Source organism: Netta rufina, assembly GCF_964035555.1.
Source record: "Netta rufina genome assembly, chromosome: 5".
Taxonomy (NCBI): Eukaryota; Metazoa; Chordata; class Aves; order Anseriformes; family Anatidae; genus Netta; species Netta rufina.
Window position 1 is genome coordinate 48500680 of NC_140128.1, and position 12794 is coordinate 48513473.

Sequence of the window (12794 nt, forward strand, 5' to 3'; positions counted from 1 at the left end):
TGAGCAGGATTTGTGCTACCTGACAAGCTTTACCACCAGGAAAGGTACACCAGCCTGTAGGCTATTCAACACTCACACTCCTGCCGTTTCTTTAAGCATCAGTCCCAGGCACATGGGAAGGTTTGTTAAAACATGTTCTTATATGTGCACTTTGGCTCTGACACAGTCCATTTCTGGACTTGAGAAATCATATTCCTCTTCAATCCTTTTGGTTTTCACTCTTTCAGCTGCTTTGTTTGCAAAAAATACTGTTGGGTGTTTGTGACTGAGGAAACTTTTTAAAAAAAACGCTCAGCTGTGATAAAAAAACAAGTAGCAAGGGAAAGCCATAAATATAATTACCAGCCAGCATTGGTAACATAGCCCTGCAACACGTAACCTTGCACAGCAGGAATTCTGTTTTTCCAGTGAGATGAATTTTTCCAGTACCTCTGCAGGATTATAGAGCTCTCCAGAGTAAGCCACAAAGAAATGTTCAAGCATCTGCCAATCAATTGCAGTTAGTAAGTTATTACCTTCCCTTAGTAATGTACAATATGTAAAGCAATTTAAAAATATGCAGGCAAAAGAGTCCAGCCTTTCTGTGCTGGCTGAGACAGTCAGCCCAACATCGCAGTCAAGAAACTGCTATTAATGGTAAACGGTCCTAACATACTAACTCTCTTTTCCTTTCTAAGTCAAATCCACATATCTGTGGTTTGCTGGGCTAGGACAGGCCATTTCACACAACTCATTACTAAATCCACACTGCAGGGCTAGTATTATGCAGACACAGCCAACGGAGGTTTAATGAAGTTTGCTCAGGTGCAGAAAATATTCTGACTGTGGTTAGAATGCATCAGCACGACCTACACTAACCTCACTGACATTAGCCTACGCAGGGTTGGGAGTCCAAAAGCTAACTGAAGTTGCTTTTTTATGACATGAGGTGCAGTCCCAAGTCTGTGCAGGAGTGTAATTTTGCCTTAAGTAACAGAACCATGATTACAAGCAGTCACCAACTGAGGAAAACTAGTATCTTGGGGATGGGACAAGCAAAACCTCAGAGAACTTCAGTCTCTGACACTGCAAAAACAAACTTCTCAGATGCACTGCACTAGGAAAATTTAGCAGGTAGTGCATTCTAGCTGAAGGTTAAATGTGAGAGGTTTCATCTTAGCAATTATATGCTCCGGTGTGGCAGACAAAAGCAGTTTTCTCACAGCTGTTCTTCTAACTTCCTCCCCTCTGTCCCTTTCACCCAGATGAACTGCATATAGCACATTATTAAAAAAAAAAAAAAAAAGGAAGAAGAAAAAAAGAAGTGTCTTGTCTCTTCTTCCTGACAGCCAAATGGAGACATGGAGACACAGGCTGTCCTTGGACAAATCACCTTGACAAGTATCTTTTGAGACTGACCTGCTGAGGAGGACACTGCACTCTTAAAACTGTCAAAATCAACCTGCTCTGAGTACACAAAAGGTCACCATCTGCTCCCCTGGGACATCTCTCGCTGACAGTCACATCTCAGTAACAAAGTCCAAACTGTTAACATTTACGATGGTGATCTGACCACTTATCACTAGAGATAACCTGTTTTTAGAAAACCACTTTTTCCTTAGGCTGGAGGTGGTAATAGTCGGTACTCATCAATGAAAGAAGGATTCCAGTGAAATGCCTCTACACACTGCAGCACGACAATCTTAAGCAATGCCTGCATCAAAGAGATCCATTAATCAGCCTGAGAGACTTGGTAAGCAGCAACGAGGTCTGTGTAATCACTTACAGCTCACTTAGTTGACAGCCAAGCAGCTGTCCTGTCACACAGCCCTGATGGACACTTTAACCACAACAGGTTCACTTCTATACTTCATCAAAAATCTATTGCACATTATAGTGCCCACTCCTTTGTGCTTGAGAAAGAAACACTTAGCACCAGGTTTTCATCCACTCTCAAAGATCACCATTGACTTGCTATGAACCCAACTTGTGGTCTTGCACAGAAACTGAATCTCAATACAGATATTTTGAGGGAGACCACTGATTTTTTTATTATTCTTATTTTTTTTTTTAAGTTTTAAAGTAAAGTGGCGTTCATGTTGTGGTACATTATTTATGTTGTTTAATCCATGAACAACTGTCAGAAAATAACAGTAACTAGTGACTAAATAATATATAAATTGTCTGATTTCACAATTCAACTGAAGGGCCTGAAGGAAAAGCTTTAGACTGTAAGAACAAGAGAAAAGAAATAATAATACACCACCCTCTCAGAACCAGCCCAATACAGCTTCCATCAGAGAGCCTCTTTTGTCATGAGGTTGAACGCACACACTATCCTCAATGATTTATACTGTTTGCCAAGAAGCTTGTACTTAGGTACTATTACCCAGCTGACTTACAGATCTCACTGTATGACTACAAAAAATATCTCCTGGTAGAACACGAAAACCTTTTAAAGGCTGTATGTTATGATAATGTAGATCCTTAAATGTAGCAAAGGGATTTAAGTTACTTCTGACTAAGCATCCCCAAGACCCAAGCACATTCACTAAGTCATCTGTGGTCTGCTACCTTCAAAGGCCTGATATCCACAGCTTTTCAAATATTTTCATCTGATCTCCTAATGATGGCAAGAACAATACAACACTTTTTCAAAGGAACAACTTACTCTAACAAAACAGTAGTTTCTGTTTCTAATTAGAGACCAACACTTACGACTAACATCGTAACACACGTACATTCCAGCTACACAACTGCACTGAACAGTGAGCATACCTCTCTCCGAGACCTTTGTGTTCCAGATCCAGGTTTTTGTGCAATGTTTTCAGACAGCTGTGCTGGTTTATCAGCATTTCATATTCTGTAGACTGCCGTTCATGCAATGAAGCAAGGTGTTCATGGTCTTGAAGCAATGATTCATATTCAGCTTTGAGCTGCTCCTTCTGCTTCAGCAGATTTTCATTCTCATTCTCCTTGGCTGTCTGCTGATTTTGGAGTAAAGTATTCTGGGCCATTAGTGAAGCACTCTGGGAGCTGAGGGTTGAATTTTCTACCTAAAGTTTCTCAAATAAAAATCAAACGTTACTTACACCAACTGGTACAAGCAACAGACACGTATAGTAGCACATTACACCTGCATACAGTTAATCAAGAATACATACATTGTTTTATAGAGTTAACACATTTATGGACACTTGGGCGTTATTTCAGTATTGCTTGTAGTATACACCATAGTGTGTGTGCCTGTGTGTATAAATATATATATATATATATATATATATAGTACGCAACATGTTAGCAGCAGTCTGATATATAACAAGATAACCTTCTAACTAGAACAACACTGTTATACTAGCAGAAGAACTTGAGGCTAAAGACCCACATGAGCTGGAATACTTGCATCTTAACTGTATCTCTAACAATAAGGTACAAAAGCTCAAGTTACTCCACATTTACGTACCAGTAATGAAAATGTAATTTCACCCAAACTCAACAAAATCAGCTGCACTGTTGTGCATGGGGGCAGCACTTCAGCACAAGCCTGATTTCAGTAGATAGGTGGGTGCACTGGTTTTATATGTCGCTTGTAAACTTCAGTTGCAAGTGAGAGCTAAGTAAAGACCAAGCACTCTGAGAACATGCAAGCTGAAAAGCTTGAAGAAAAAAGGGAAATCCACATAATATAAACATGAGAGCTAATCTTTAAAACTGTTCTCTTTCTCAAATTACATATTTTGTCTGAAAATCTGAAACTTGTGATCAGAACACATTCTTGCAATGCCTCTTTGGATATGACTTGTGTTCTCTTTCCATTTCTTCCAAGCTCTTTTATAGACACGGCATTAACAGAATAAACAGCATATATCTTATTTTATGGTAGCTTCTGAAATAACACATCTAGATTTTGCTGCATCATTAATTAATTTTAAGAATTTCTTTTGAAATAACTAAATTTTTAATAAATAAAAGTCCATATAGTAGCTGTAGACTCAATGTCCCTCCTAGCTCGGAGAAATTTAGATCTCAATTTAAGCTCCACCTTATGGACCTCATCTTTACATTACTACATTAGCCTACCAATATAAATATTTTCTTGTCAGCTCTTATCTTCTCCATGCTACTAGAATGCAATCCAGTCTCCTGGCACAGGAGTACAAGGTTGTCCTGACCTGGAGTTTGGCTGTCTGCGTCTGCAAGGCAGTATTGTGTTCCTGAAGGAAGATGTTTTGCTTCTGTAGTGTCAGGATCTGATTGTTGAAGGAGACATTCTGTGTTTCCAAATGCTTCAGTTGTTCTTTAAGCAACTGTTTCTCAGTATGCAGAGCTGCATTCTGAAAGGGAGATTGGGATATGAAGAGGATAACAGGAAGAACTGAAACGGCTGTCCTGATCATTTATAGTCCTATCAAAGATGAGAATTAGTGACAATCATTCTGCAATAAATATAAAAAAGCAGACTCTTCCTAGTGTTAAATGGAGACAGAACAGACGATACACCCAGGATTTGTCCAAGTGGAAATATTATACAAGACATTAAAGTTCCACATAGCCCTGAGAGATACCAGAGGAATTTGTTAGGTGCTCCAGAAAACCCCACCAGATTCCTGTAAACTCAGAAAGCCAGGTCCCAACAACCCACTCATGGTCACAAGGGAAATCTGAGGGATAACAGGAAATAGAAGGCTTACATTCCTTTCCAGTTCAATTGCCCTGTCTTTCAGTTTCAGCAGCTCCATGGTAGCTTCTCGGTGTCCTGTTTCCAATTTCTCATTCATCTGGTGGTTGGGAATGAGTTTCTCTGTAGAATACCTCAGTGAATTCTGAGTATGCTGCCCATCCTGTTGAGTCTGTTTAAGCGCATCAAATTCCTTCTTTACCTGCATAAGCCAACAAGGAACAACCTTCACTACTGATTTAACAGTGGGATTTTACATGAATGAATGTAGGATGTGAAGTTCTTCTCTTTCACTGTAGCCACTTAAAGGGATTCAAGAATTGTTCCCCTCACTTCACAAACGGGGAAGCTGAGACACAGACAGGTAGAGAAATCAATGTCCATTAGCTTCCAGTCAGGTGCCTTTTGACTCATGCTCACTGTCACCTACAAAACAGGCTGGTTTTAGGTGGGAAGTTTAAAGCACAGTTAATGAAAGCATAGGCTGAGGAACATAAGGCAGAAAAACAACACTACGGTGATAAAGAAAAAACATGGAGAAACAGAGATCTGCAGGTGGTCCTTACCTTTAAAAACTTCTGTCATAGACCCCAGCCCAGTAATTTTGCTGAAAGTTGTGCCATTATATTGAATGGGACAAGAGAAAGCAGCTAGGCCAAAAAGGTTTTTTTTGGGAAGTGTGCATATGTGGTGGGGGAAAAATGTACGGACAACTTGTTCTTGCTCAGTTATGAAATGCATGTGAATATGCAGAACAACTCTTACCATATTTAGATCATTCTGTAACTGCTGGTTCAAGTTCAGAGAGTCTTTCACTTGAGCTTCCAGCATTGCAATCTTTTCCTCTTTCACAGCTAGTGTTGTTTTTAGTGCTGATTCAGTTTTGCTCTCCAGAATCTTGTATTTCCTGAAAGACATGAGAATAGCTTTCCAATATCTACCACTGTGAAATGAGCCACCATCTATAAAGGAGACTTTGCCTTCATCCATTCCAAATACCATCATACGTTACATTGCATGTGTTTGCTTCAGGAACACGATTTCACCTACTGCTGCAGATCTCTGCTGATATATTATAGCTAGAGACGCTGCTTTAGGAATTTGAATAGGGGTTACAACCAACACGGTCCTATAGAGATATCTAAGAGCTACATAACTTAACAATATTTTTTTTCTATTTTTTCCCTTAATTACACTGCAGAAATTTCTTCTCATGTCTCTTTTTTACATTTTGGACAAGAAGAAAAGTCAGCAATAGTCCCTAAAGATTCCTGCAATATAGGTATGTTTCTCTATTTAGCTCTTACCCAAAAGACCTGTACACATGTCATTGGAGTTTCTTCATTCATGGCTCTAAGGCTTGCGATCAATAATTTCTTAGGCAACATCTATGTTTATATTAACAGGTGGTTGGATCACCAATTACTTGAAGTCATGACAAACACCAACTAACGGACAGTTACAACCATAGACTTGTTAGTGCTGGAAAAGACCTCCAAGATCATCTGGTCCAACCATCACCCTACTACCAATGTCACCCACTAAACCATGTCCCTAAGCACCAGGTCCTAACTTTCCTTAAACAACCCCAGGAATGGTGACTCCACCACTTCCCTGGGCAACCCATTCCAATGCCTGACTACTCTTAGGCACTATTCTTACCTGTAAAGAGAATACCAGGAGGAATCTACGCATAGCTACCCAGCTGCTCTACAAGGGTACTGTGATAATACTGGAGATATGGAGACAGAATGACATTTCTTCCTTCCTACCAAGAAAAGGGTTGGCAAAGCTTGCAATGTACTGCCAAGCTTGCTACAGAAAAATATGCTTTATGTCCAAAATAAGTAAGGGTAACTGAAGTGAGACAGATGAGAATTGAATCAAAAGACAAAGGGCCTAAGAGTTTGGCCGAGGAAAAGCCTGCAGAGTCAAAAGAATGACAAGAAGAGCTCAGTTTCCTCACGTGTCATCATTGCCATTGTCATCTTGTAGCAGCAGATCTTTGCTCAATCCTATCTTCTCCAGTTCCTGGCTCAGTTTGTCCAGCTCACTAGACAACTGTTGACTCTTCAGCTTCTCCAGAACCAAATCCTGTAACAGGACTAAACGATTAGTTCCTCTGCAAAGGATAGTGATAATTATCTAGCACAATAGATTTTTTTTAAAGGATACTAAAAAGTCATTGGATAAAATCCTAGTCCCAAGAAGCTCAGTTAAAATTCTTCATCAGTGCCAGCTGTAGGCTGGATTAAACTGATTGCTTTTATTTATAGCTTACTCAGAATAAATCTGAAGAACGCTATCTTTGACCTTTGTCTCGCTCACTGTACTGAATTATTTCTGCCAACATGTGCATCCTGCCCATCTGCCAAAAAAAAAAAAAAAAAAAAAAAGGGACATGTACAGGACAGGAGACATCCTGCCCACCTGCCAGCTGATGGGATGTGTACAGGACAGGGAACACAGCACCAGCAGAGGGAGTTCCCACCTCTCTGAGTCCAGCCAGAAACTAGGATGAAAAGCCCTGCCAAAAGTCCAGCCTAGGCTGGCACACACACACACAGAAGTGACAGGACTTCAGTATGGAAATTTCTTGAGATAACATGGTTAAGATTCGTCACCAAGGGACTTACACATTTCCACTACTGACTCTGACTTTTTGACATATGGAAAATCACTGGCAAAATTATAAAACCATAATTATATTGCTGCATATGTGACAGGACAGCTCTGGAGACTACAGTTCTCCAGTTGGTACTTACTCTCGTAAGTATGGGTGCATTCTGGTTTCATTTAGGTTTCTTAAAGAAACTTAAGCAGAACTAGAAAGAGAAGTCATATGGGAAGGGCATCTGACAGAGCCCTACAAGATGGTATGGGCAATGCTTTGCTTTTACGCCATAAAAGTGCTTTGTGTGGAAATAACCTTAAAAGACATAGTACCAGCCAACCTGTTTAAAAAGGACAGATCATTTTTGGTGCATTGCCAAGTTCCAATGTTACAGATGTTCAAAATTTTCTGAAATGCAAAGGTATCATGAAGATCTACACTGTTCATATTTCTGTTCAAAAGTTTTCTTAAACAAGGCGTGGGGAAAGGACAACAAAATTACTGAAGCACTTCAAGTAAGAAAAGATAATCCTGAATATCAAACAGAAGCAAGAGCAAAACAAACAAAAAGGTAATACTAGAAATACAAAAAAAGTAAACAAACCGTAAGTAGTCAACAGTTCTGTGCTATCACAAATTTAGCCAACGTGTTTAAATGGCAAGGAAAAATGCTAAGGTCAATGTTAGTTTATAGTCTAAAAACAGGTCCCTTCTTGAGTATCCATGAGCTCATTCTATAGAATCTGTAGAAGATAAGTCAGAAAAGGAGAAGATATGCTTATGCATGTGCTGCATCACTGGAAGTCTGCAGATGTCTGAGAAGGGAAAAATTAAAAAGATTTCTTCTCAGAAAAGCTATTATTCTATGTATTTTTAAGGAAAACTAGATAGAAACAACTTGTGACTGTTTAAAATACTTCTGATAACATTTTTTTTCATCCTGGAAATTACACTACTGCTTCAAAAACTAAACGCAAAGGAAATCTCCAAGTAAGTAATTGCATTAACCTTACTAAACTTACTCATTTCACTGAGCTGCTGTAGCACTGACAATTTTCATTTGAACGTTCTTTCACAGGGAATCCCATTTCTGCTAGGACAGCAGCAGGCCATAAGAGAAAGCTGCAATAACCTGTATCAGCTCATAGGCCATCTACAAAGTGGCAGGCTCTGACACACGCACCATCAGTTTGTCAAGGTCCTAATGTGAACTGTGTGTTTTTTAAAAGATGACTACTAAGAAAATTGTGAATGCTGCATGCTGAAGTGGAGAGGACTGCTGGAAGAGATCGCTACTGCTTAACAACAGAGCTGCTTAGGATGCTTTCACTCTGTAGGAAAATGTAAAGCAAAGCTCGGTACAGCCGTTACTGAAAAGGTCAGCTTGGTCACCTGGGACAGGTCTTGTCCCAGCTATGTCTGTTTTAGAATTGGGATGTTAATATGTCCTCAACAAGTGCTCTCATTTCTAAGGTTAAGAGTCCATCTCCCTTACCGGAAGCTCTCATGTAAGCAAACAATTTTGAAGTCAGAATTTGAGAAAGCATCGAAGTCATTGGTTACAGCTACAACATGGGAGCTGTGTTAACACCCTGTTCTGCGTGAAGATGGATGTCATTTGGAGACACTGTTTGTGGACACAAAGTGGTACGTTGTAGTTTTTGGAAGGTTCCATGTTCCAAAGCAACACTATCCAGTGACGCCAAGTAAGGCTGTCAAGGAACAGTCATAGGACAGATGACTTTCTTTGCTACTTCACAGGGCTGAAAAAGAACAGAAGTGTACTGAAACCAGTAGTATTATTTTGCTTACCTCTCTCAATGTAGCTAGTGTTCTTTTATCAATTGTAGCTTGCTTTATGAGATCTTTATTGTCCTTTTCGAATTCTTTCAGCTTATTGGATGAATCTCTGAATCGAGCAATTTCCTTTTCTAGTGTCTTGTTTTCTTTCTCAGCAACTGCCAGCTTTACTGTACTGTCATCCAAAATGGCATCTTTCAGCTCCACTTGTTGCCAAAGCCGTTTTGTTTCTTTCTCCAGCATTTTTTTGTCCTTCTCAAGCTGAGATACTTCTTGTTCTAGGGTTTTGTTCTCCTTTTCTAACCTCTCTAGCCGTTTGGCAGAAATCTTTAGCTCCTCAAGGTTTCTCTGAAGGACCTGATTTTCATTCTCCATGCCCTGCACTTCTTTTTCCAGCTCCTGGATCTTTTTGTTGCTGTTCTCCAGCATTTGCTGAAGTCTCTGATTTTCAGAGTTGATACTCTGGTAGCTTAGCTCCAGCCTCTCCGACTTCTTGCTCAACGCTTTTAACATTTCTACATTCTTCCTTAAGTCCTCTTTCTCCCTCTGCAAATCTTTATTTTCTGCCTCTATTTGTGCCATTTTTGTGCTGGTAAATCTCATTGTCTCCACCACTCTCCTAAGCTCCAGATTTTCTTCATCTAATTGCTTGTTATCCCTTTCCAAGTCCCCAAGACGGATAGAAAGATTCTGTAACGTGTCCAGTGATTTTCTTAGTTTCCTATTTTCCACTTCCAGATTCCCATTTTCCTGCTCAAGAACTTCGACTTTCTCTGTCACTATTTTCATTGCTGCTGCCTTCTTTGTGAGTTGCTCATTCTCCCTCTCCAGACGATGGAGCTCTTTTTCCATTTCTTCCACTCTTTCCACTTTTTCTTTAACCTGGTCCAAATCCTTCTGCAATTGTTTCTTCTCAAATTCCAACTTGTTCAGTTTGGTACTAGTTTCTGTAACCGTTTCATGGAGGATCTTGTTTTCTTTTTCAATATCTTTCACTCGTGCCTCACTGCTTACTTGAGATCTTTGTCTCAGAGATGACACCACTTGATTAAGGTGATCATTTTCTTGTTTAAGGTCCTTTATCTACATAAAGGATAAAAAAAAAAACACAAATGCTACTCATCCACCTTACAACATACACTATAATTTAGTCTTGATTAACAAAAGCATCTCTTCAACACAAGAAAAATTTCAGAACAGTTTTCCCTGATTACCAACAATCCAAACTAATGATAAAATTGTTACCTCTTGTATCTTGGTACTCTAATGAACTAAAAATTGGTTTTGTATTCTTCCTACTAGGCAAGATCTAAGCAGAGATAAAAAGTGGACAATAGACTTTCAGAGAACACCTCAGAGAGGATGTTTCATTATGAATCATTCCTAATAAATGTTACCTTTCTGTTTAGGTTTACATTCCTGTCTCTGGGATCTGAAGACACAAATTTTCCCTGATAACACTTCAGAACCCCAGAAGTTTTTCTTCTAGCAGTTATAGATCTCATTAAAGATACACTTTCTGTAAAAGCAGTACATTTACCTCCTGGCCAAATTCCAGATGAAGAAATTGCAATTTAGACTGCAATTTGCATCTGATTCTTATCTAAACAACATCCCCAAAAATGAAGCAGGAGTTGAGCCTGAAAACTCAGAATCTGCCTTTTTCCAGTGACTGACTTCTGTTTTTACTTCTTGCCCTACCTGTGAATCATTCATCAACTGCAAACTCAAAGAGTTCGTATGTGCTCTGAAATGTATGACTTTGTTGGTAAAGTGCAGTTTCCCAGGTAGAAGCCTGTGTAAGAATGCTTCAGGATGAAAAGCACTACATAAAACATTTTGTATTTAACCTCCATCCCACAAATCTTGGAGTAAATTCCAATAAATATTGAAAATACACATCCCAGCCACCAACGATCTGTATATGCATTTTCTTTAGCCATTGGTCTACTTAATGCAGATGATACTTTGCATGAACCTATAACAGAGTAGTTTCAAAGCATTGCACATGAACTGCAACACAATATTAAAAGCTGAAGGACATTTAAAATATCGGTCCAGAAAATGTAAATATTTTCACAGCATCTTTTTAAAATAGACTAAGTGGTCTTAAAAAAAAAAAAAAAAAAAAAAAAAAAAAAAAAAAAAAAGCATTCAGGACATCCAACTGGTGGCAGATTCTTCTGCAATAAAACAGGATTTTATTTGCACATCCTAAAATCAGTCAGTGCCTGTTTAGTAGCACCCAGGGCTTTTTTTTTCTCAAAGAAGAAGAGATCTGCTCTTACAACCAACAGCCTGAAGATGCCCTTATGGCAACAGAAGTAGTAGCTACCAAAACATATTGGGCTTTTTTGCACAAAGAAACATTTTACCTACATTTGAACAAGTTGAGCCTACATGTAATAGCTCTCAAATTGCCCTGTATCCCTGAGAGAACCAGAGGCTCTAAATGGCATCAGCAAATTACCACTACTGAGCATATACTTTTAGATTACATTCGTAAAGTTTCCACCTGTCTGTCTTTGTCGGCTTTTAGTGTCTCCATGACAACTTGTAGCTGTTCTTTCTCTTTTATCAATTCTTCACTCAAGGTTTCCAGATCTTGATTACTTTGCTTCTCTTTTTCAATTTGATTTTGTAACTTCTCAATCTGTGTGGAGAGAACACACAAAAATGTATCAGTCACAGCTTGATACAATGACAGTTCACACTTTAAAGTATTCTGAAGAAGTGAAAGGAATGAAATGAGGACTATGGCTGACAGATACAAATCTTCTGCTGCTTGCCAGTCTTAAGAGGGTGAAAGGGACTGCTGAATTTTCTCACAGTAAGGTACAGCAGTGGAAAACAATTCACCTGCCTGAGCGCACTGTTTTGCTCCTGTCAGTGGCTACAGTTTCTGGTACTCACCTCTCTGAGTGACTTGTCTTCTCCATCACTGATGGCCTTACTCAAACAGTGGACACTGTTATTACAGCAATTCACTGAGCAACAGGATTTAAACAGTCGAGAACAGAGGAAAAGCATTGAAGTTTCCAAGTTTACCTTCCCTCTCCCAGTGGTCTGTCAGTCCCATTTTCCCAGCAGGTGACAATGCTGTATTTCAATGATCTGTGAATAAGGGCCCTACAATGAATGATGGCTTCCTAGTCCCTCACTTTGAAAGCTGTACAAATAATGAACTGAGCACAGCGAAGTAGCACCACTTTAGTATTTAGAAGCAAGAGATTCCGAGAGGTAGGCTGCCCATTTCAGGAAATACTCCTTCTTATCCTTGTAAAGTGCTGTGAAAACCTTCAGCTGTGCATAAATATTGGCTTTTATTTTGTGTGTGTTGGTATTAGAAACTTTGCCAACAGTGAAAATGTCAATGAAAAAGGTATTAACAATAATTCTCACAAGTGGGAAATAGCTAGAGGCTGGGCTCTGCCTATATCAACATGTGCCTCATTACAGGAAGTGTTTAAACAAGCAGGGGCCGCTCAGATTGAAGATAAGAATGGCTTAACATTTAGAAATGTGACCATGTTAAGGTTCATTGGTCTCAAAGGAGCCGTTCAGAGAAGGCTGGAACATAAACTCAGTAATTCAGCAATAGCTGGTCTTCATTAGCACCTCCTAGAATACTGGAGACAAGCAAGAAACTACCGTTTACAACTTGTTTCAGTCCAAGGAGTTAGAAGTGCAGGGAAAACAAATACTTGGGCTGCTACTAGACTG

General features: G+C 39.3%; 1 protein-coding gene across 2 annotated transcripts in view; it reads right to left on the reverse strand.

Annotated features, from left to right (window-relative positions):
- CCDC88C (coiled-coil domain containing 88C) overlaps window positions 1-12794 on the reverse strand; it is a 91515-nt gene that overhangs the window by 17631 nt on the left and 61090 nt on the right. For both annotated transcript variants that reach the window (XM_084287864.1, XM_084287863.1), the window contains 7 exons: window positions 11587-11724; window positions 9084-10154; window positions 6624-6751; window positions 5423-5564; window positions 4671-4859; window positions 4152-4313; window positions 2758-3035 (listed from right to left, as the gene is read on the reverse strand). In XM_084287864.1, coding sequence (XP_084143990.1) covers window positions 2758-3035; window positions 4152-4313; window positions 4671-4859; window positions 5423-5564; window positions 6624-6751; window positions 9084-10154; window positions 11587-11724 — 2108 coding nt within the window. The remainder of the gene's footprint in view (window positions 1-2757; window positions 3036-4151; window positions 4314-4670; window positions 4860-5422; window positions 5565-6623; window positions 6752-9083; window positions 10155-11586; window positions 11725-12794) is intronic.